Source organism: Astyanax mexicanus, chromosome 11 (assembly GCF_023375975.1).
Source record: "Astyanax mexicanus isolate ESR-SI-001 chromosome 11, AstMex3_surface, whole genome shotgun sequence".
NCBI classification, from domain to species: Eukaryota; Metazoa; Chordata; class Actinopteri; order Characiformes; family Acestrorhamphidae; genus Astyanax; species Astyanax mexicanus.
This window is the reverse complement of record NC_064418.1, coordinates 8,080,176-8,105,115: the sequence shown is the minus strand read 5'-3', so window position 1 is coordinate 8,105,115 and position 24,940 is coordinate 8,080,176. Positions and strand designations below refer to the sequence as shown.

The 24,940-nt window shown below is 40.5% G+C and overlaps 1 protein-coding gene across 2 annotated transcripts in view; it reads right to left on the bottom strand.

The window, feature by feature from the left end:
• The window catches only part of gli2a (GLI family zinc finger 2a), an 89,727-nt gene that overhangs the window by 4,695 nt on the left and 60,092 nt on the right, over window positions 1-24,940 (bottom strand). For both annotated transcript variants that reach the window (XM_007227911.4, XM_022680554.2), the window contains exons 5-12: window positions 21,237-21,428; window positions 12,452-12,653; window positions 11,291-11,486; window positions 10,138-10,248; window positions 7,037-7,165; window positions 4,210-4,359; window positions 2,019-2,183; window positions 1,493-1,774 (exon numbers count right to left, since the gene is read on the bottom strand). In XM_007227911.4, the coding sequence (XP_007227973.3) occupies window positions 1,493-1,774; window positions 2,019-2,183; window positions 4,210-4,359; window positions 7,037-7,165; window positions 10,138-10,248; window positions 11,291-11,486; window positions 12,452-12,653; window positions 21,237-21,428 (1,427 nt within the window). The remainder of the gene's footprint in view (window positions 1-1,492; window positions 1,775-2,018; window positions 2,184-4,209; window positions 4,360-7,036; window positions 7,166-10,137; window positions 10,249-11,290; window positions 11,487-12,451; window positions 12,654-21,236; window positions 21,429-24,940) is intronic.

The window sequence follows — 24,940 nt, the reverse complement described above, 5'->3', positions numbered from 1 at the left end:
TTTAACGTATGAAGACTACGAGTAACGCAGTTCACCAGCACAACTGCATTTCTTGCTATATTGCTTCCCAGCTGAAAAAGCTTCAGTGATGTAAATGAGTTCTGACCAAGTCTGAACTAAAAAGTGCTTCTTGATCACAGTGTGATTGCTGATGCTTTTTGTTCAGTCCACACACAGCGGTCCCAGCCTCTGAATATTAATCTGATAATGACTTTTATCACTGTACTACAGAGGAAACTGGCAGATCCCTTTGCAACAGAGGAACAGAGGAGAATATGGTGGGATAAGATGAGTGCTTCTATGTTCGTTACCAACAGAAGCAGTTAATGAAAGGAGAAGGGCTACATGCATAGAAGCAAAAATACAGTTTAAAGAACACTTCTACAAACTTTTGACACACGTTCAATCCAAAAGCATACATACATAAAAATGTCAAATGTCAAAAAATGTTAAAGAACAAATGAAAGAATGATTCAACATTTAAACATGTACAATGACTCGATAAAGACAATTAAACATGATAAACAATTTGTACTGTTGGGGTGAATTGGTATTGTCATGCAAGAGAAAGCAAGACACGCTCACCTGAGCAAAGTCTGTCCATTAGATTTAAAGCATGAGAGGCATTCAAGAGTCAACCAGGTAAGTGTTAGTTAATAAAGCAAGACAGTACTGCATAAGAATTAGTACATTTCTATAGTATATTAAATAAGTAGCATGACATACGCTTATTTTAAGACAAAGGACCCAATTTTAGGGATCTATTGCGCACTGGTCAATTGTGGATTTAGAACCGTGTTGTGTGTCTTTGGTATCTTAAGAGAGTGCAAAAAATACGCCTTGCACAGCTCGAAATGCGCAAAAGGCGTGTACTAATTCTCTTAATTAATCAAGGGTGTTTTTGGGTGTGACGTGAAATAAACCAATCAATGTGCCAGATATCATTCCCCTTAAGAGGCAGGTGTGCTCTGACACGTTGGCACGTTGATATTTTAACAGCACAGCGCATTCAGGTTGTGAAGGTAGGCCAGCAGGTAATTTAATGGAAGAGCAATGTTATTTTATTCTGTATTTTTTGTCAATGTAAAAGCTGGATTTGCATGCTGAAGCGCATCCGTGTGTGTGTGTGTGTGTGTGTGTGTGTGTGTGTGTAATAAGCAGGGGTGTACGTGTTCTGGGTGCTTGCAATGTGCACGGCGCTCCTGCATGGCTAAGATAGGATTGGGTGGCTCACTACTGACTGTTGTCAGGGTTTTAATCGGTCAGTGGCGCACTGACCGACTTTCCCATGGCCAAGAAAAAGAAACACACTACAAATTTACCTGAACACACCTCATTCTCAGACCACCATGTGCAGATGTATTTTGTAGATTTATTAAATTCAAGTTAGCAATGAGCATTGTGTACGGTAGGGCACAAGGTATTAAATAAGCATGCCACTAAATCACCCACTATGTTTAGTATCGAACAGTCAGTGAATTAGCATTCCTACCATTGTATTCTCTGTCTTGATAGACTTCACTTGCAGGCAGTCCTCCACACCTCTGGTAGTGCTGTTAGCTTCAGCTGACCCGTCTGTTCCTCTCCCAGGATGCTTAGTGCTGGAATCGCTTTCTCCATTCCCTTTAGGAGGATGAGGTTTCGTTGGAGCATCACCACGCTGTTTCTTTGTGACATGCGCTTCTGGACCATGAACAGTCTTTACATGCTTCCTGAGAGAGCTGGGGTCTGTGTAGCGCTTGGTGCAACCTGGGATCTTGCACACATATGGTTTCTGCAGGAGAATGAAAAATAATTAGTGCATGGATTTCATTTTTATCAACAAAACATGAGAACAGGTGAAAAATCCTTAATTTAATCCTCAATTCAATCAGAAAAAACATCCAGCGCATCCAACAAGAAAGGAAGCCAATATGAATGAATGAATGAATTTTTAAACGTTATACGTTAAAAATGTATATCTGGCCAGATATTTAATTTGAAATTTAATCTGTAAAGATGAAAGACATAATCAGTACCTCGTTTGAATGTGTACGGTTCTGGTGCTTGGCTCGATCTGAGGCATTGGAGAAAGCTTTGTTGCAGCCCTCGTGCTCACACACGTACGGTTTCTCTCCTGTGTGGGACCTCAGGTGGGTTTTCAAGTTCTCCAGTCGGGAGTAAGCCTTGGAGCAACCTTCAAACTAGGGAGTAAACAGAGATGAAGATGCTAAAGCATGGTACAACACTAACCATCAGATATGCACATCAAAACTAATGAAGTCTGCGGTATTGCAGGTATTACACCACTGACTGATGCTCTCATGTTTGTTATTAAAAATTAAGAATTCTTTTGTATTTATAACATGCACATGTCTAGAGCGCTTGATTTGACCAGGTAATTGGTCATTGGTGTACAACAAGATCAAATCATACCTCCTGCTAAAGTGATTATAAGAGTCAAAGCCTCTGTTCCCCTCACTGCTGGTCTAAAGAAGAATACTCTGATGGGAATAGGATACACTGGCTGCATGGACCTGTCTTTTCTTCAAGCTTTAATTATGTCTCTGTCTTGTCAATCAGCACAATGCACCTTTTTCTAAGGTTGTGTTTCTAATGTGATCTCTAGCTAATAAAACATGATTTGAAGCTAAGAGCTCAAGGTACTGAATTGGTGTGTTTTTTTCCCATGCAGACCCAGTGGATAAGGCACTCAGGCCATGCTATTTTGCTGCAGTATTAAGAATACAATACAAAAACCTTGTCTCTTCATTTTTGCTATTTTTCAATATTTGACAAAGTGTTAATTCTGACAATGACATCCACTGAAACCAACGAATGTTTCTAAATGTTTTTTGGCCTCTCTTAAAGTATTCCTATATCTATTTCAGAGATATGAGTTTTTTTTACATGCCGTGATGTGATAATATACTACTTTTAACCCTCTCAGCTCCACAAAATCACAGGAACATTGAACTGATGTTCCTAGATCTTTCTATTTAACTTTACAATAATGCAGCACAGTAAAGAAACTCATCTCTACCTCTTGCTACATGTCTACCTGGGGAATTTATTTGCCTATCTGTATGTTTTCTGTAAAACTGACCAGTAGACACTCAGGAAATCCCTAAAGAGTTTCTTCATTGTATAGTTGTGGAATGATTTTAAATGCAGCTTTTCAATTAATTTTACTTCTTTGATGATGGTTAAGGTTCTCAAACAATTAAAAATAATGTTTACAGCCATACATACTTGTAAAGAGGTGTTTAATGACCTTTTTGTAAGGAGTTATTTACCGCATATTTCCAATAAACCCACTTCTGTAGTTGTAAACTGGAGACACGTGGCTACAGTTGCTAACAAACACTTGGCACTTGGCAAACAACAAGTAGTTTTGTTTGTTTTATAGCTCACAGTAAATAAAACTGTGCTCTAAACCACGGGTACTATTCTGCACATCTGCAGCTCTGGAAAAAAATAAGAGAGCACTTAAAAATGATGAGTTTCTTTGATTTAACAAATTGAAAACCTCTGGAATATAATCAAGATGGATGATCACAAGCCATCAAACCAAACTGAACTGCTTGGATTTTTGCACCAGGAGTAAAGGCATAAAGTTACCCAAAAACAGTGTGTAAGACTGGTGGAGGAGAACATGCCAAGATGCATGAAAACTGTGATTAAAAACCAGGGTTATTTTACCAAATATTGATTTCTGAACTCTTAAAACTTTATGAATATGAACTTGTTTTCTTTGCATTAATTGAGGTCTGAAAGCTCTGCATCTTTTTTTTTTATTTCAGCCATTTCTCATTTTAAATAGCAAAATCAGAGAAACTGATACAAAAACTGAAGTGGTCTCTTATTTTTTCCAGAGCTGTATAATGTAGACTTTAATGAGCTTTAATGAGGTTTGAGTGGGTTGAGAAAAAGTTGCAGTTTTATTATTTAAAAGATGATTATTGGGTGATTATTGACTTCCAGTGTTTGTTAGCAACTTTAGCATTGAGACTCCAGTTTTAAGCTAAAAACTAAAATAGAAGAAGGACACTGAGCATACCGTGGCTTCTGTAAAGTAAAAAAAATCTGGAAATCTTTCAGTGAATATAAAAACGTGAACTGTTGTATCAGTCTGCAGAGGAACATGAGCAGATGTTGGAGAGAGGAGACCTGAGGCCTCTCCAGAGTGAGTGAACGCAGAGGACTGTTGACCCCTGCTCTGGCTCTTACTGTGCATTTGTGAGGTTTCTCCCCGGTGTGGCGCCGCATGTGCACCACCAGCATGTACTGGGCCTTGAAGGGCTTCTGCTCTCGCGAGCACTCGTCCCAGCGGCACACAAACTCCTTCTTCTCCCCGTGGATGTGGTCATTATTGATGTGCTGTAAGGAGAGAAGAGGCTCTGTCAGGTTGCACTTTAACACTCTCGCGGTCATCTGTCAAAGGGGCGCTCAACATTCAATTCATCACGCCGGAACAATAGAGTCAGATATTTGTTCGGGCTGCACTTTTTAGACTTGCATTAGAGTGAGATGGAATCTCTTTTGATAGCAGACATGGCTGTAAAGAGGGTTCTTCACACCTGAGGGTGCAGAAATCCCCCATCTCTGATCACAAAATCTATCAGTATCTATTACCAAGACCTGACATGATTCTGGTGATCTAATACACAATGATGAGCCAGTTCCTGTCAATTTGATGTCTCAGACTAAAAGATAGTGAGATACTGCAGAGCGCTCCTGTAGAGCATTCTCTTTGATTTCCACCACAGTGAACTTAATAATTAAAAGAGCTGATTATTATACTGAACTTGAACTCTCTCTCTCTACACTGTGAGTGAATGGGTGGATGGTTTGTGTGATAAAAGCGAAGAACAGGATGATCTAAGGATACTGACACTGTTTATTCTCACACATAGTTGAGGAATGATTTTCCTCCTTTCTCTGCTGTCTTTTTTCTTTTTTTTTTTTTTTTTACAGAGATCAGCTTGTGTGTGGCTAGGAATGTACTTCCAATTTCAGCTTTATGCTCTTCATCCCGAGCTAAAACCATAATTTAGAGTCGCAGAGAATGATCACTTAGAACAAATAAAATAAAACCCATGCCATTATTTTGCTTTCTTAAGGTGTAATTTAGTTTGCATGGAAAAAGCCCAGATTGAAGGAGCAAAAAGGGGGCGTGTTCGGAGGAGGTGCAGGCCTTGTTGCTCTGGTCTCTAAACACAATATTTCCACAACTCCTTCTACCCCACCTCCCCCCTCCATGCCAATAATTATACCCTTTCCACTTGCTCTCCCTTTCCTTAACCATCCAATCCACTTTCTCAGAAATCGAATTATTGCGAGACAAGGGCCATGTCATTCCTGCACAGCTGCTCATCTGCAACCACTTGAGACGCAATGTGTTTGTACTTCTGGCAGTGTAATTGCCCACATGGGTTGTTTAGAAACCCAATGCCTCACATTACTGATAGAATAAGGCTCTTTTCAGAGAATCAGAGACTCAAAAACTCGGAGACTTGCGACATGCATGCACTTGTACTGGTACTACTTTCAGGCTCCTTTAGTTTTGGCCTGTCTGAAATGGGAACAGGATCAGAGGCTACTCCTTTTGACCTCTAAGCCTTTTTTTTGGCCCTGTGCTCTGGGCAAGGTCCTGGCCAGAAAGTCTTGACTGACAAACACTGTATGTGTGTGTGTCTGTATGTATATGGGTGTGTGTGTGTCACATTGCGGAGAACAAGCCGTTAATCACAGAGTGCTGTTCTGAGGTGCTACGGCAGGGGAGATCCACACCAGAACTGCTAGCATGACGACGGATTTACTGCTGGGCCTCAGGCAAGGTCAAGGGCCAAGGGGGCACGCAGAGAGAGGGAGAGGGGCCACGAGAACCTATGGAAGTGAATGTGTGTGTGTGTGTCTGTGTGAGATGAGAAGGCTCCAGAACAACTGCTCGCACCCCTGTGGAAATGGACATGCTCATTAACCCCACACGTGTCAGCAACAGGAAGCGATCAGTTACAGCACTGCCTGAATCAGTCTCTAACGAACTGGACTTAATGAGGGAGGGCTTTAGACTTTTCAGCTTCAGATCTATAACATGTTATGTTCCTAATTATGTGTGGCGGTCGTCCGAGACTCCGAGAGTGGATGTGACTGGTTTGCCAAAGAAAAATGAAAAGACAGGTAAAAAAAATTGTGAAAATTGTGAAAATTCTTTAAAAAAATCTTTTGTAGTTTCTGAAGCGGAGTTCATTATTTACTTGAATATTTTTGTTTTTTTTTAAACAATAAAATAGAGAAACTGTGAGACAAAAAGTACTAGTTAGAATGCTAGTGTATTAGTATCCATGTTACTATTTAATATATAATCCCCCCACCTGTACTGTTGATAAGTTGTGAGGTGTTACCCAGGCCCGTTGCAACAAGGCAAGCAAACCAATCAATTGCCCCAGGCTCCAAGATGACCATGGGCTTCAAGACAATGACTGGTTATGAACTGAATGCAATGACACACTGTGTGAGTGCCCCTTTAAATTCTGCGACGGTCAATGCTAGTAATGAAGTAGAACAGTTAGTTAGTTAGAACAGTGTATCTTGTTTCGAAACGGCTGTTAATATTACACACTGTAATATGCTTTATTTTTTAATATGCTTTATATGCTTCTTTTAGACGAAAGTGGCATAGCTTCTCTGCTGTATTAGCTATTGTATTGTGATAATCTATCTTCCAAATGGGGATAGGAATAACTGTATTTTTTTATGCCTTAAAATGGCTCTGGTGTCACACTGAACATTGGCCAGCATGCAATGTAAGAAAGAGTTTGAGGGCTGATCAAGGCCTGATAGTGAGTGGCAGATTGAATGGGTATACCATTTTGTTTATATATTTTACCATTTTGTTATATATAAACAGCATAATAAATGTTCTATGAAGTAATAACTGATCTTTTAAGTTGTATATTTACAATATTTGAATATTTAGACTTAAATCCCATACTCCACTGATTAGTTGAGCTTTTTGGAGATGAGATGTTGTGAGAACTGTGGAATGACTTACATGCACTAACTGCTCCTGTGTGTCGTACTCTTTAGAGCAGCCCTCCCAGTGGCAGTTGGTCTCGTAAATGGCCTCTGGCTCCTGCTTGCACTCATCCTTATCCATCTCCTCTCTCAGCTCCAAATGGTCCTGTGGAAAAGGATGAATCTCCAGTCAATGTCTGGGACAGTATGTTTTATACATAAGTGTTGATAAACTGGATAAACACATGTGATTGCACCCAGTCTAATGTTAAAGAACTATGGGGCATTGAATATGGGGCAAAAAAGGTTCTACCTGAATTGATAGGAGGGTTAACGTTACCATGTGCTTCCACCAAACCACATGAAGCCAACCACCATACTTTTTTTTAACACCATAGAACTGTTAAACACGCTTGGAGGAGAACACTAACTGCCAGTTCTTTTACACACTGGCCGTGTTGGCTAGCATTACACAAAGTAATGCTACACTGAGTGAAAAGGAGGGCCAACCTACTCAACCAGAGAGTCCAACTTTGTTTGCTGGGACTCAACAACACCTGTGAATGAATCTGAAATCTCCTGATGATAGGGCCAACACCTAGAAAGCCACTCGGGAGCCCATTGGGAAACTATTTGCTGCTGATCCAGAACCTACTGTGCAACCTATAACCTGATCACTAAAGTTAGAACACAAGCAAGCGAGGCCTTTTTTTGTTTTTAGACTCTTGGGTGCAGAGCTAAATTCTTGCAGGTGTTCATTTAGCCCCGTATGAATCTCAGCCCTGTTTCCGGAGCTGTTTAGTAAGTAACCCACTTTTCTGCTGGGGTCTGGGAACGTTCAGCACGCTTTTGAGGCTCTAATGATTCCTGCATTAAACTTAAATGGTCCAAACCCTCTCTAATGTGGTGAGCAAATGGAATGCTTTTCGGCCACATCCAATACCTCCCGTCTACGTGCTCGTTGTGTTTGATAGTGTTTTTAAAAAATGCTAAATTAAAAAGGAATGGGTTTGTTTAGCATTAGCATAGTTAATGGTTGAAGTAGTTTCAAGGCTCTAAAGCCATGTGTGACCATAAGAAACAGCAAAGCAGTCCCAAAACAGGAGTTTCTCCCTCCATGCTGACTCCAGCATGTTCCTATCTGTACTGCTACACACACACATACACACACACATCCTCATCAATTCCCAACAGCATTGTGATCGCACTCAGCACCCGTCGCCATGCATCATACTGCCGTAGTGTCACTGTGCGTGAGAGGAGCTGCAAATTCATCAAAAGAAAACAACAGAACCAGGGAAGGAGTGAGAGATTTGAGAGCAAGGGTGAGCAGAAAGAGGGGATGAGAGTTATGAGTAAAGAGGGAGAAACAGAGACAGAGAGAGAGTGGGAGAAAGCCTCCTCGGACCACGCTAATGTTTAGCTGATTTGTCACTCTGACACCGCAGCCTGGCATAGTTTACAGCAACGGGCTGAGAGCGGAAATGGACAGTCTGTGACTCGTCAAAGGTGGAAGTTTTTCTCCGTCTATGTACTGTGGAATCTGATAAAGATGCAGAGAAACCCTTAAAGGATACTAAAGGAACAACCCATCACCCCCACCATCCTTAGCTTAAGTTTGAAAAATGCTTAAAAAAAAAAAAAAAAAATGGGAGAAGCAGTTTGGGAGGAGCACTGGGTGATGTATGGGTTTAGGGGCGGGGCAAAAGATAGAGCTGATTGGGCTCTACCTATTGTGCCTCTGATAGCTGTGTACCAAAATACACAGACATAGCATCCTCGCCTATAGCACAGTTGAAACAAGCGAGGGCACTGTAGAGGTGGAAATTACAGCAATAAAAGCGTTTTTTAAAGGTTAGGAAAATTTTATAGAAATTGTAAGCAGGACTGATATGTTTTCATTCAGGTTTAGGGTTTAAGGCCTCTTTAGGTGAAGAGATGAGTGTCACAAGCATTTACTACATTAAATATATAACTTGTGATACATATGTAAAGAAAAACTTACTAATTTACTAATGTATGTATAAACTAAAAAACAACATTAACATATTTAACTTTTACTGTACGTTCATTGAAGAAAACTTATCCATGTCACTCTTTTGTGTTATCCATGTCACTCATCTTATATAATATACATAAAATGTAAATTGAAGAATAATTTCTGAATAATAGTGTCCACCTATTTTAAGAAGGGGGAAATGAAGCCTATTGTCCATATAAGCCCTGATCTGGGCCCAGATTCACAAAATCTTTCCTAAGAATCTTTATATAAACACTAAGAATAAATTACAAAGAGAAGACCTTATTCACCACCTGTTCTATAAAATAAATTCTTACGAACTTCTTTATACTAACTGACCCAGTTTTACACAGATTCTGTCCTTCAGCAGTGTTTTCATATTTGGGTTTTGACAGTGGAGACAATGAGATCCATCAACATAAGAGCAGATCTGTAAACGATTCTGCTGTTTGAACGTAAAACACAACATGAATATGAGGTAGACTTTTCTCAAGAACAAAAAAAAAAATCTTAGGAAGGTTCTGGTGAGCGAGGACAAGTTTGTGTATTTCTGAAGCTTTCCTAAGATTAGTGTAAGGTGTTTATAATATTTAAGAATATATATTTTAAGGTTACCAACTGTTTTTGTTTTTTTCTAAGCAAAAAAAAATTAGCCAAAGTGGATAATATGATAAAGAAGAATAATCCTACATATTAAGTTGAGACAATAAGCACATCTCAGAAGAACGTCTTTTGTTAATCCAACACCATGGACATGCCAGCATTCCACCCGTCATACAATAAAATAACACTGCCGTTCCCAAAAGTGAGCTGCTCTTCACAGCTGAGAAGCGGAGAAGCGCTGTGAGGTTAAAATAGCAATTTGCCAAAGTCAGAGCGCACCTGGCTCTTAAAGGGAATGGCAAGCGACACACTGATTGTTTTATTTCACATCACAGAAAAGCCCAGAGAATTAGTACATGGCTTTCATGTACTTGTTTTAAGTTGTTTTAAACTGCGCAAAGTGTAATTTTCCCGCCCGACCGATAGCAAAAACACACTGACATGCCCTAAATTAAGCTGCAAGGTACATGGTTGATGCCTTGAACCCTAAAATACATCCTTGTGTTATTCAGTACCTGAGAGCAGGGGGAGATGGGGCGCATCCCGTCCAATTCTGTCTTCACCTTTGACTTCTTGGTGATCATGGGATTGACTGTGCTGCTGACAGCTGAGTCACTTCCGGCGTTCTGAGAAAAGAGAAAGAAGAGATGGTGGTTGGTAAAGGAGTGGGAAAGAAAGAAAGAGAGAACCGCGAAATGAAACGGAGAGTCATCGAGAATTATCTCGTAGGCACGGTGTCGGCACCGCGTCTGCTGGCAGCGATGCCGGGATTTCAGAGCCGCAGAGGCGCTGTGCTCCAGATCCCATCCTTCACAAAGTGACCCGCCGAGGAGACTAAACAGTTTAGACTGCCCTATTTGCATCCGTCAGATGGAAATATGAAAAGGGAGAAATTATTGCCCGCAGAGAGCGGCCGCGGACTTTGATCCTTAGATGAATTCTTAACGTAACACACAGAAGATCTCAGAGCACAAAGTCTGTCCTTGGAGATGCAAGAAAAGGAAAAAAAGTTTGTGGGGGTGTGGGAGGATTGGGGTTTGATTGGTACCAACCACTCTAGTACAGTGCAGGGCAATGTTTTCAATAACTCAATAATTCTGAGATGGTTTTGTTGAAATGTGGGGGAAATGTGTTTCTCATCACCGCTGCAGAGTGTTTGAGTGTGAGTGTGTGTTTGAGTGTTTTGTGGTTGTGAAACAGAAATGGAATGAAAATGGATCTGGTGGATGTCTGGTCTGGTTATGATGAGAGTGGGTCAGAGAGTTGGAGGAAGTTTACATTCTGGGCGGCCATAATGTTTACATGGGGGTGATAGAGGAGGTGGAAGCAACACTTAGAGTCTTGGACGGTGAACGGAAAACACATCACAGGAGGAGGATGCTGGAATTTGATTGAAAAAATACTGTATATATGAATAAGCAGTTCTAAAATTAGTGCATGTATAATATATAATACATTTACTGTTGCTGTCATAAGTATTTCTTTACACTCTTATGGAAAACTTCATCTAGCCATGATTTGCTTTAGCTGATCTGGGCCATAGAAACACAGTACAGGAGTGAAAACGCCATAAAAATGTTTACATTATGAATGCCCTGCTTTTGTAAAGTTTTGAAGCTTGGCATGCTGTCTTCTAGTTCTAGTATCTTCTTCTCATGGTTTGCTCACCTGGTTGGCCTCTGTGCTGGGGTTGCTGCTAGTGCTGTGAGCTGCTGCTCCTCCCAGGGGCTGCTGGCGGCTGCTGAAGGGGGGCGAGGGCTGCAGGAGGGGAGGAGTATGGCCAAACGCACTCAGCCCTCTCTGCTGGGACAGGAGCTGCTGGTACGCCACTGGTGTGATGGGGTACGGTAAGGTGAAGGACGGACTGAGGGTTTGGAAAGAGAGTTTAGAATTAAGCTGTTGTCAAAATATTTTTTTCTCATTTTATTACACTTTTTAAAGTTTGGAAGTTAACAATTATATAAAATAATTACTATTTTAATATATATATATATATATTTTCTCCTCAAATTAGCTATGCTGATTATCCCCCACATCACTAGCAATGCCCCACGTGCCTCTACCACCTCTTTTCCAACAGCTGCTGCTGCAGCTGCATCACCGGTTAGCATCACAGCACGCTTCAAGGAAAGTTTTTACGGAAACAACTATAGATTTTTCAGATTTAGATTTATTTAGATTGATATACCTATGATGTTATACACGACTAGTATACAGCTCTGGAAAAAAATAAGAGACCACCTAAAAATGATGAGTTTCTTTGATTTTACCAAATTGAAAACCTCTAGAATATAATCAAGAGGAAGAAGCCATCAAACCAAGCTTAACTGCTTGAATTTTTGCACCAGGAGTGAAGGCATAAAGTTATCCAAAATCAGTGTGTAAGACTAGTGGAGGAGAACACGCCAAGCATGTTGCATGAAAACTGTGATTTAAAAAAAAGGTTATTTTACCAAAGATTGATTTCTGAACTCTTCAAACTTTATGAATATGAACTTGTTTTCTTTGCATTATTTGAGGTCTGAAAGCTTTACATTTTTTTGTTATTTCAGCCATTTCTTATTTTTTGCAAATAAATGCTCTAAATTACAATATTTTTATTTTTATTTTTATATTTATGTCCGTAGCTTATAGAATAAAACAACAATGTTAATTTTACTCAAACATATACCAATAAATAGCAAAATCAGACTGAAAACTGATTCAGAAACTGAAGTGGTCTCTTTATTTTTTTTTTAGAGATGTATGAATAGTCTGAATGGTAGCGTATGAATGACAGTAGTTACTGTAATCAAACGGTATCAGATGTGAATCTGGGCTTTCCTGTACCTTATGCCCCCAACGGAGAGGTGCCCGTAAGAGCTGCTGGCATTGGAGCTGGAGCGCGAGTTATTGATGTACGCCACCAGAGAGTTGGGAGAGGTGCGGATCATGGTCTGCAGGTCAATGCTGGCGTCCGACATGGGCGAGATGGAGAGCGCCCGCTTCCGGCTCAGCCTGGGCGTCAGTCTGGGGCTGGGGAAACGAGACACTGTGTGGGAAAGAAACACAAAAAAACACAAACGTGAACTCTCAGTGCCTGCAGAAGACTCTTTAGTTTCTTTGTGCTCTTCTATTCCCTCACCTCCCCTCAGTGCTTTGAGTATGGGGGCTATGTGCAAAAAAAGGGGGAGAAGGAGAAGGTCTGCTTCACCTCCTTTATCTTTAAGATCGCTCCCACTCTGCTGCACGTTCACAGCCCACTATGAATAATTAATCAGCGCAATCGTTTACAGTAATTACATTGATACCAATCTCACCGAGCCCGTGGCACTGCAGCATGCTAAATAGAGGCAATTTAACAACTTCAACAATTTCAGAACACAATTTACTCCTGCTTGGTAGGCCACGCTTGTTCTCCAGAACATATCAGATCATGAAGCTTCCACTACTGTTTTTTTAGTGGTATTATTATTATAGTTTTTTCCAGTTGCTAACGCACTAAAATGATGTGTTTGCGTACAACTATTTAAACTATTTAAACTGACACAAACAGAGGGTATAAATTTTTCTCAAGTTTCTTCTCAACACTGAAACACATTTTCTGCTTCTGCTTTACACACATTTTACAATTCAAACCAGCTGATACAATCTGATATATTTCTATATAAAAAGCCTGCTATTTAAAATCACATGAGCCACCTGACCACAAACACCTCAATGGTTAATTGTTTCCACTTCAATCAGGAATAATTAAGCTCTATAAATAACACAGGTGAGCCTCTCGACTTTTTCTTTATATCGTTTTCTGCACAACTCAATTAACTGCTTTTTTTCACTCGTAACACATGTAAATTCACATTCACATGTAAATATATCTGTAAATATGTTGCACTGACTGCATTGGTGAAAAATAATAAATTACATATTTTACATTTGTAATATAAATATAAATTACATATTTTTTATGTTTTTTTTTTTTATTATTTTTGGCCTTTTAACTTTTATTTTCTGGTTTACATTTTAGCCTGTCCACTTATCCTATTGTTCCAAATTATTTAATTTATTCTTAATTAAATCTTATATTGTTTGCTTGTTTTTTCTAATGCTCTTAGTATTTATTTCTTATTCTTTTGTTAAGAAGTTCCTTATTTTAGCTTGATAACTTGATTAAATACCTGATTTTAATAAAGGTTGATTGATAGATTGATCTGCAAATATGTCTGTGCATGTGAAACATTTTCTACAGTTTGAACAGCAGTGTGTTACAGTTGGTTAGACAATAATCTGCTTATATAAATGAGTGTTTGTGCAGTTTGGTCGTTTAAATAAAAAAAAACAAAAAAACAGCCTAGTTAACAAATTTATGTTTAAGCAGTTGAAAAAAAAAACTCTTCCCCACCAGATTGTAATGTCTGTTTTAAAGAAGAACAGCATTTACCTTCTTAGGTACCATGCAGATATATATAAATATAAATATAGACATACACAGATAAATATATACATACATAACTGATGATGCCAGGTTGACAAACTCTGTGTTTTGCTTATGGTGCTCTTTGATTGTTTAACTGCAGTTTTTCGCTTATTAGTGCACTGATTTGTGTGTTTGTGTGTGTGTGTGTGTTGGTCCAGCTGCTCAGTGCCCAACAGGTGCTGTGCATTAGCAAGGGAGTGTGTGGACACAGAGCAGAAGGCCATTACGCCCTTCAGGGGGCATCACCAAAGGTGCTGGCTGCAGGAAGCTAATAATGACTCCTCACAAACACATGCATGTCACTCACACCAAACGCCACTTCCACTGACATTTCAAAGTTAGGCCTTTTCGAGCCTCCCGCCAGCTGCCGTTCAGGTACTCCGCCCTTTAAAAGGCCCATTTATTTGGTAGTTAAGTTAATTTTTTTATAATTGCATTTGAACAGACAGCCCCTGCTACTATATCAATGCTGCTACATGCACAAGGCTGAAACACTCCTTATAACTTCCGTAGGAACGACTGGAGCTAAACAGAAGTTGACTGTACAGGAAAATTGAAAAAAGTGAGCTCAATATATCCCGAGAGTTACTAACTTACTAGTTACTATCTATTAGTATTAAATTAATTTGCAAATGTTTTAAACACCTTAGGACATAAAGCATATTTAAAGCATATTACATTGCAATAAAATTGCCTTTATGTGTAAAAACATCAAATCACTTTAAAACAGATACAGAATATTAAAAAAACTAGCTAAATTTAAAAGAAAATTCTATTTTTTCTCCTCCAGACAGTTCAATTGCAACACCAGCTCAAACCAGGTGCTTTCTGATTGCTTTAAATAATACTAGACACAAATTAGGACAGCTTTAACAACCTGGTGCCTTAAAGCTTTGCACATTTTATATATCAGCTGAAATATTTTCTAAAATGTCTCAAAAAGGAAAATCATTTAAAAATAATGTTATTACAAGTAAATTTGGAGCATTTCTATTGGTCCATTTATCATAAAATTAGTTTTAATAAATAAATTCTAGAAATTGGCTCAATTTCTCCATAGTTCCATTGCAAATCATTCACACGTAACATGCGAGGCACACACAACAGAAACCCTCAAGGCTACCCAAATGTAGAGAACTGTTATAGAGGTATCTATGAAAGAGCTGGCAAAGACAACAAACGCATCTCGGGAATGCTCCTCTGTGAAGATGATGAACGCGTCACGTATCATTAGTATTGTGTGAGAGTGCTGGCGTAAGGTGGAACAAAGCGTCCGTGATTTGCAGGCCTAGATAATGCAGTTGTTTGCGGACGGCACAAAAAACACTTGTGCCAGCGGGAATTTAGGAATTCACATGTGCAGATCTTTGTCTGTTGTCTTCAAACAGACAAACAGAGAGACGAACTCAATGCTGTCGTCAATCAGGCCTGTTAACCTTCGCCTCGCAGCATTCGTACGGTTCGGAGGGCGAGTGCTCAGAGTCGCTCGCCTCCTCCAGAGCGAGGGCAGCGCCTGGAGGGCAGAGCTGTGTCTCGCCTGCCCCGAGGTCACAGGGGCCCACGCACTGTGGGATGGGCTGTTTTTATAGGCGATGTGGCTCTAATTTAGGGGTGTGCAGGTCCCTGCAAGGGTGCTAAAGCAGATGTGCGGTGCCGTGCGGCTTTTGGGTGGCTGCCGCGAGCCGAGGTAGCCCCACGGCCCCGGTGGGAGGGAGGAGAGGCAGGGCCGCTCTAATTGGGGAGCTGGCCTGATATATGGCTTTAAAATTACAGGCACTCTCGGCACGTTTACAAAAGAGGAGGCAATTATTGTAGGCATCTGTCGCGCTGCTTTAATTGGGATGCCTTTTGTGGCGGTTCGGAATAATGCAATTGGTGGGTGTTAATCCTCTGATCGCCCCTCCGCTTCCAGCCATTACTCTGTGCGCCACTGGCCTCCTGGGGCTGAGATGCCAAGCTAGCATTGGCCTGGCAGGGCTTGACAAGCGGCCACGGATCCTGCACCTTTTGTGGATGACCCTTTTGGTACGACTGGGTTTTGGAGGTCTGAGTCAGTAGAGTCAGAGTCAGTAGTAGAGTATGATGGAGGTGTAGAGTAAGCTGTGCTCCTAAAGCAGGAGAGTTCTGGTGGTTGGTTTAAGGCTTGTTTATGTACTTGCTAGCAGCCAGCAACTATAGCAAGCCAACTATAGCTAAAGCGGCCATAAAGACTTCCAGCACTTGACCCTGAACCGCGGTGAAACAGACCTTCCGAAAGCTACAGAGGCATCCTGGCACGAGAGCAGATCTCAACCCTTCCCTCCCTGAGCCTTTTGGCAACATGGCAAATGTAGCGCTTAGAGCTGGAATGGGCGAGGGTTTATTTTTCTGGTAAATCTGACTAATGCTATGAGTGCATTTTATTAGAGAGGCAGGGCAACAGATGTCCCCCAGGTCTCAGACTCCCTTCACAGTCTATACGTGTTTGTGTGTTAGGATGTATAGTATATTTACTTACAGTTAGAGCAGACACTTATTAAATACTCAATATTTACATTGTTAAAGCCTCTTACAGTACGTTTCTGGGTGACAAATCCCACTTTTCCTTTACTCTTTGCTGCATGTGCAGGACTATTTTCGGAAGTAGGAGATATTTTGGACTAGCCAAGGGAATACATTTATGATGGGCTTTTAAAGTGAAGAAGTTGTGTTTTCTAGTTTTGCTCTGAAAGCTTGCTCGAAATATGTCGAAACCAGGATCTCCATAAAGATACGTTGTGATGAATTTGTTGACTAGTGAACTATATACAATAAGTACTGAATTAAACCTTAAATATGGAGTTTTCAAAAGCTCGAACATAAAGGAATGACACGTGAATCAAAGTTTACTATGTAAAATGCTACTGTCAGTCTACTATTTTTGTACCAAATACAAAATATATACATTAACAATTCCTTTTTGTGTAGTTTGTTAGATTAAATGAACAAATGAGTTCACCATGAGCCCCACTTCTTTCCTTTCAATCTCTTTACAGTGCTATTCTTGAAGCATCTCAATTAGAGACACCATTCCATCTCTTCCATACCTTGTTTGTGCTAAGCCAGGGTAAGGGGAGCATGGTGCAGCCAAAAAGCAAAGCAAAGGCAAACGCAAAAGCATCTGCTCAACGTATTAACCCAGTCTCTCTGGTATCAGGCCGTGTCTGGCTGTGATCCGTGGTCTTGCTGCTAGCGGCGGGGCCCGCTTTATTTATTTATGCTTTCATTCATCCATCCACGCAGGTTTAAGGCCAGCATTTCCAGCCTGGGCTATTCAAAACCAGCGAGTGAGACCACTCGTAGCACTGCACGCGCAATAGATCTGCTGTACGTGCACACAAAGGGCCTGAGGAACGTGGCTGTTGGGTGGAAACCCCTTGGCCCGGGAGGGGGACTGGGGCGATGTTGCTTTTAGCAGAGCTTGTGCTTTCGCTCTCCGTGTCGTCCTGTCAGACGCAGGGCCGTAATTAACATGTTAAGTACACACCATTGGCACAGACATGCACTTGGCACGGCACTAGAGCATTTAAGCGAGGCACACTCTCACGGCTGACGCTGAATCTTTTCATTGTTTTTCACCGAGGCCTGTTGGGGCAAATACTCCTGGCGCCCATGAGGGTTGAAGTCAAAAGAAAGAACTAATTAAATCTGTAGCTCGTGGAGTCAACTGAGAAAAAAATGAAAGATTTACATTTAGAGCATTTGGCAAAGACTTTTATAAAGAGAAATGTACGGGTTAGCCTCTTTCTTTGAGCCCCCAAGTGGCCATTCTGTTAGCGGAAAGGAAATGGACTGCTTGAATATATATACATATAGATACATATATTTTTTAACTGGTTATGAAATGTGCATATAGCATAATTTTAACTATTCATATGTTTTCTTCCTGAAATTAAGAAAAAAAAAACATTTTAGGACTTTCCACCCTTTGTAGACCTCCATGTCTATAGCAGTCACTATTCAGTCAAATACAGTCAATTAGCATTATATTTTATGATATGATATTATTTTATGTTAGATGATTATTTCTTGACCTTCAAACTTTAGTCCAACTCATCTCAACGCTATTACAGATGCAGCTCCATCACTCCAAAAAACACAGCTATTATCCACAGCCCAATGCAGGGGCTTCACATCCCAGTAGCTGTCACCTGGAAGTAGGCATGGTGACCTTAGGCTCATGTGTAGCTTCTTCTATCATCATTCATCAACTGTCAACAACATGTCGACATGTCAATTTGTGCATGATGATGTATGTACTGTATGATCCAGTACAGGAGTGAGCCAGTCTCATCGAGATAAGGCAGTGGTTCTAAAAACAAAAAACTCAAAGTAGCACCAACAAGTTATCCACACTTAAAAGTTCATGACATTTGGAAAAGTTCATTTTAGAGAAATAATGTTTTCATCCAACAATATGATGTCATTTTCTCCAATGAAAACAGGCACATTCTTAAGACCCAGTGATTTAAACATGTAACTGGTAACCACATACATTGCATACATCACTGATATATGGAATATATATATATAAAAAAAGAAAGTTCAAAAAGGAAACTTTGACCTGTTTTGCCTAGTTTACACTGAGGCCTGCTTCTAATCCAGTTGGTGTCTCAGTGCACCAGTTAATGTCAGATTTTTAACCCGCCATTGCATTTAAAATGGCAGGCTGTCAGAGAAATTTACAGTGTTGCGCAGGTTGGCTCTAATGACGGTGCACAGAATTTTCCATGCATGCATTTCTCATTTTTACAACAACGATCCCCATTTACAGGAACGCGCTGACTTAAATCCTCTCCTCCTGTCGGCTAATAGTGGAAGGGGAATTGTCGGGGAAAACAAGGGAAGCGCTGCTCAGGGTTCACCGAGGGCTCGCTCTTGTGCGGTGGGTCCGCTGAATTTATTAGTACATAAATTGATTTTTAAATATGCATATGAATTTAATCTGCCCTCCATGCCAAGACAAACGACGGGCTGTGTGATGCATATTTATCAGCCCCTCGCCCGGCTGAAGGGGCTCCTTTATGTAGAGGTCCGGCCGCCGAGCCATTAACTGGCACTCTGTCTCAAAGAGGGCCCTGTGTCTGCGGGCCAGCGAAGAGAGGCCTGGACCCGCCAGTGCCCAGAGTGAGACCACATCAATGCGGGCATCGGAGAAGGCCAACGACGCGGGCAGGGGCAGTGGAGAAAACTGTGCACTGTGTTGGTGTTTGTGGGCGTTTGTGCAAACAGGTTTTTTCGCTAGACAAACTAAGGCTCGGTGGAGGCCTGGGCTAAGCGGCCGCAGACGCGGGGCGGCCTCGTGCCTCGTGACCATCTCCTTACGGCCTGCGGATAACATGCAGTCGCGTATTTGATTAGCAAACAGAGAAGTAATTGCGAAATGCAACGTGAGATGCTGGAGTGTGCGTTTTTCCTGCAAGGACGTGAGGATCCATGCAGCACAGGCACGGAACCAGCCAGGCATAATGGAGAGGGATAAACTGATTCCTGTGGGTGGCTGTGCTGGATCAAACTCGTGGCATATGTGTAAGAGCCGGTGCCAGCTAAAGTGCTTGATTAAAGCTGACTTATTTCGCTGATTTTCCCCATAGTTCATCTCCTTACACACTATTAGCCATTCATAAGGCAGTCAAACACTTTGGATCCATTCAGGTAGACGCTCTGGTCTGGATCAGATCCAAAGTCTAGTTCAGTTCCAGGAAGACCCCAGCTCACCTGAAGACCCTCTTTCTACAGCCTGGCTCACTGCTGCGGCGCATTACACCATTACAAGTGAACGCCATGTTGTTCTGAGGCCGGTGCCTCTGGGCATCTTCTTAACAATGCAACACTGTCTTTCGGTGTGCCAGCCAGCGGTCGGCATCTTAAAAGATCAGGCACCCTCACAGCTACAGAACATGACTAATTGGATCACATTACAAAGCACCAGGAGAGTGCTACATACCTGCCATAACACTGCTTCAGAAACAAAGAGCAGAGATGAAAGCTCTGCCATAGCCTGCAGTACCCCCTCCATAAAAATCCGTCTCTCTTTGAGGGCGCTCCATTTAAGGTTATGGCGGAGGTGTAGCGAGGATGTTACTTATAATAACAAAGCACACCTGTTGCACAGGCTGAATTAGAGGCCCCAGAAGGAACATCTCATAAATTGCTGACTAGGCTCTTGTTTATAGACAGTTTTCACTGTGAGTCATGCTTTATATACATGTAACAAAACATCCTCCGCCATTTGAAGTGGGAGCCTTGTGGCGCATCCTGTAACTCAAACCATAACTCAGATTACTGGTCTGCAGTATGTGTATTGCGCTTCCATCTTTCCATCATCGCAGCTTGGGGTGCGAGAGTGTGCTCTGGCATTAGCACAACCCCGTCCCTCGCTCATTCATTAACTCCAATGCTCCTCGCATCCAGATGCCCAGTGTTATTATTATCTGGGACCAGATGGGTATTTTTACATTTGAACTCAAAGAAGCAGATTTAAGGTGTGGATGGAACTGATTCTAAATCAACAGTGTTTAACATAGATATGGTTAAGATAAGGTGAAGAGAGAGAGAGAGATAAAGAGACAGTGAGAGAGAGTGGGCGAGTGAATAAGAATGATGAAAAGAGATAGAGCGATGGGGAGAGAGAAAATGTGAGAGAGTAAGAAAGATTGAAATAGAGAGAATGATTGAGAGAGGGAGAAAATTGAAACAGAGAGAGAGAGCGGCTGAGAGTTTTCAGCACAGCGACTCTGTATCGACAGTCTGAGGGAAAATGAAGTGGATGAAAGTAGTGGATGGCTCAATAGGCCTGCAAACTTACACACACCAACTTGAGGGACATATGAGATCAATATGCGTAGTTTAGAACATGTTAACTAGGAGGTCAACATGTGTACCCAGAATTCAAAATGCTTAGCTACAGGTCAATTTTTGGCATTAGTAAATCGATTCAGAATCGTCTGCGTCCGAATCGGAATGAATCTAAGAAAATTTTGAAAAAAAAAAATCCCCCTCCCCTAAAGAAAACTAATTTGTGTACTTAAATTATGACAGCATGATATTTACTCTTAAACTTATTCTGAACAAATCAACTCAAGGTGAATGGCTGGATGAATCAGACCTGAATGAGTTTTAATAAGCAGGTTTACTCACTGTCCACTGGGCTCATGTAATCAGGTAGATGTGCTGCTGCGGCGGCTGCAGCTGCTGCCCCCGTCTGCATCAGCAGCTCTCCATAGGGATTGCGGTGGCTGGCCATCAGGTGATAGTACTCGGCTGGGTTGGTCCCGGGTGGGGGAGGAGGGAGGCCAAAGAGCCCTCGCTCCTTTAGGTGCTCGTGTGTTACTGTGTGGAAAAAGAGAAAGAGAAATATTTTCTGATTATGAAGTGTTCTCACATCTTTTTTTACCACTATGTCTGAGACAGAAAATGATGTTGAGGAGGATCCTGATTATGAGGGTTTCTCCTTTTCTGATGAGAATGAGCCCCTTAGTGTTGACCCTCCACCCTCCTTTTGTCTCTCAACCACTAGCAAACTCACCAACTAGAATACTTTCCAGAAATTAAAATTTAAGTTTTATAGTCTGTCTCCCCACTTAAACAAGATTATGTTTTAAAGTAAGTAAGTAGTCAACAAACAAATATAGCATATGACATGAATATAGTGTGATCTCACTATATTATCGCCAACATTTTTAATATCGTGAACAATATTATATCCTAAAATATCATGCCATATCACCCACCCATAATTATCACATCAGGGTACTACTTTTTTCTGTTTTTAGGAAAAGAAAAAATTACACTGTTCTCATTTCCCATTATATATCTACTATGGACAGATTATACCTGTCCATTATCATTTATTTTACTTTAATTCTGGATATATAGAGATATTTGGAGTGCATTATTAGTATCATGAGAAATCTGATACAATTCTAGTATTTTTTGATGGCTCTGTTAGGGTTGTACCATATCATATTGTATGCAATAATACAATTTCATTTTCATTTTTTTTTTAATGCATGTTTTGTCATATTGCCAAGAGTATCGTTATTGCGAAAATATCATGATATTATTTTAGGGTTACATCACCCACCCCTAATGTGACATAAACTTAAAAAAAATGTTTTAATTACTATATAATAGTTTTTTAATGATGAAAGATGTACGATTTGAAGGTAAGATGTGAGTAAATTTGAAAGTAACAGGAGGTTTACAGGTTAAGCACCTGTGTAACACTGATATAAAAACGTGTTAACACCTGCACCTAGTAAACCGCAGTCTAAAGGTGTCAGGGGCAATCTGCATAAGCGATGAATTTGTTTTGCTTTCTGCTCGGCTCGGATAACCATTAGAGCCTCCTCCCCCAGTTTCCTCTCCCTCGTCCAGCACGCTGGCCATTCAGGAGGAGGGAGCTCTGGCTCATTCCTCTTCCCTTCTCCTGCTGGGCCATTCATGCCACATCTGATCTATCAGGGACAATTAGGGCGCGGCGTGGTAAAGGAGAACAGACGCGTGTTTATGCTGGATTCATGGCAGAACAAGGACGTTTATTTTCTCCACGCTCGCCAGATCGTGGAGTGCTGTCTCTGGAGAGGTCTGGTGTGAGAGTGCTGAGGAGTTCGGCCCAGTCTGGCCGGCTGAAGCTGACAGACACATGGAGGGGAGGGGGTCTGATGACCAGTAGCACTGACACTGGGGACTTCCCCGCAGTCTGATTCACACATTAAACACTGTTACACAGACGTCTGGTTGATGTTTGCAGACTGTTGCTTGAAAACAGGCTCAAAAATAAAAAGGACATATTGCATATAGTGGTGTGAAAAAGTATTTCCCCCCTTTATGTTTTAATATTTCAGGTCATTAAATAAATTAAAATGTTGAATCATGTGGTGGAATTACAACAGTTCTGCAAGGCAGAATGTAACAAAAAAGCCTTGTCTAAGTTGGTTAAGCAGTTAAATGCAACTGCAAGTTTTGAATAATGTGGTGTTGTTGATACTGGAGAGCAAAAAAAAACTCAAGGTAACTTTGGTTAACGAAGTTTGATTGATTTTTGCAGACTGTTGCTTAAGAACAGTCTCAAAAATAAAAAGCACATTTTGCATATAGTGGTGTAAAAAAAAAGGATTTCCCCCCTTTATGCTTTCTTATTTTTTGCATGTTTGTCACTCTTTAATATTTCAGATCATTAAATAAATTGAAATGTTTAAATATGTGTAGGAATTACAACAATTCTGCAAAGCAGATTGGAACGAAAAAGCCTTGTCTAAGTTGGTTAAGAAATTAAATGTAATTGCACGTTTAGGATAATATGATGTTGTTGATACTGAAGAGCAGCACATCTCCAAAAAACTCTAGGTAACTCTGGTTAACTTAAGCTATAAATTATATAGGATTCCTGGTTGCTAATAGATTGATAATGGTGAACAGTGTATACTATCTCCACTGTATACTATAAATAACTTAACTAATCCAAAATAAAGCAAAACACAAATTAAAAAGAAATCACCAGATTTGTTTTTGTAATTTTACTGTCAAAATTTAAGAATATATATTATATATATAACACAGCTGTAAACAAATCAATAAGAGCAGGAACCCTCCATTAAAGGAAAATTAGCATATTCTATTATAAATTACACAAAATAACATGGTTGTACCTAGGCTTTATTAACTACTTACTGATTTAAGCTAAATTTAATTCAAATACTGAATTATCTCATTCTTTGTCACCTTTCATTTAGGAATCACTCTTTTAAACATCCTTCATTCTTTCCCAGCTGTATTTTTAATATAGTGCTTTGTAAAGAGGTTGACAGGACTACTGTGCCTTTTCTGGCCCAGAGTGTTTAAATATGTCGAATAACTAAAAAGAATATGAACTTAGCTTATTAATTTTGACAAATTTGACACGTCACTGATCCTATTCAGCGTATCTGAAGTGTTCCTTTCTCTCTGTAGTGTTTTAGGTGTGAATAAAGGCGAGAGTGACTCTTTTGTTTTGCTATTTGTGCTCACTCAAGCTTAATTCCCTCCATTATCTTATATGCTTTTGTAATCAGCGACGTGATATTTTCCGCGTTGCTTATTTGACTGTAAAAGTACAGAGCCATTGTTGTCAACAGACTGTAGAAGTTGATTTATCTTTGATTCGACCTGCTCGTCCCAACCTGTTATTTTAAGATTGCTGGTGAGAACAGAGCTGTCAGCATGGGAGTTAAATTTGGGGAAATTCTCTGTGGGCTGTTTTCTTTACCTATTTCCATGGTTTCCGACTCTTTCCCACATGCTTTTAAAGAGCAGATCTCAAGAATGTTTTAGGTTTCAAAGCGTATTTGACGTTGGATTAATGACCACAACAGGGGAGATAAGCCCTTATGTAAACCTCCGCATGGCCGAGTGCTGCGACAGTCTTTGTAGTGTCTTTGAGTTTGTGAAGAAGTGGAACCATTAGCTCTTCTTCCTTCTTAACCACAGCCTGCTGCTTTCATTTCAGCCTCTTAATGCAGGGCCATGTACTGTAAACTCAAACACCATTAACACTACCGCTTTAGGGCCGATGCATCAAAACCACAGCGTGACAGAGTCAAGCAGGAGGCTATAGTGCAAACCATTTATAAACCATCTGCATGTAACAGAGAAATGCTTTTGTTATGGACTTAAAAAACATTTAGAAATACATAAGTTCACAAAAATGAATCTTTAATTTAATGTAACTACTCAAGCTTTAGAATCATTACTCCAATTAACCTTTTTTATGCAGCTTTTATAGTTATTAATAATGTTTATTATATTGTAATTACACATTTATAATACTCAATTTACACTCTGTATTGACAATTTAATGTCTG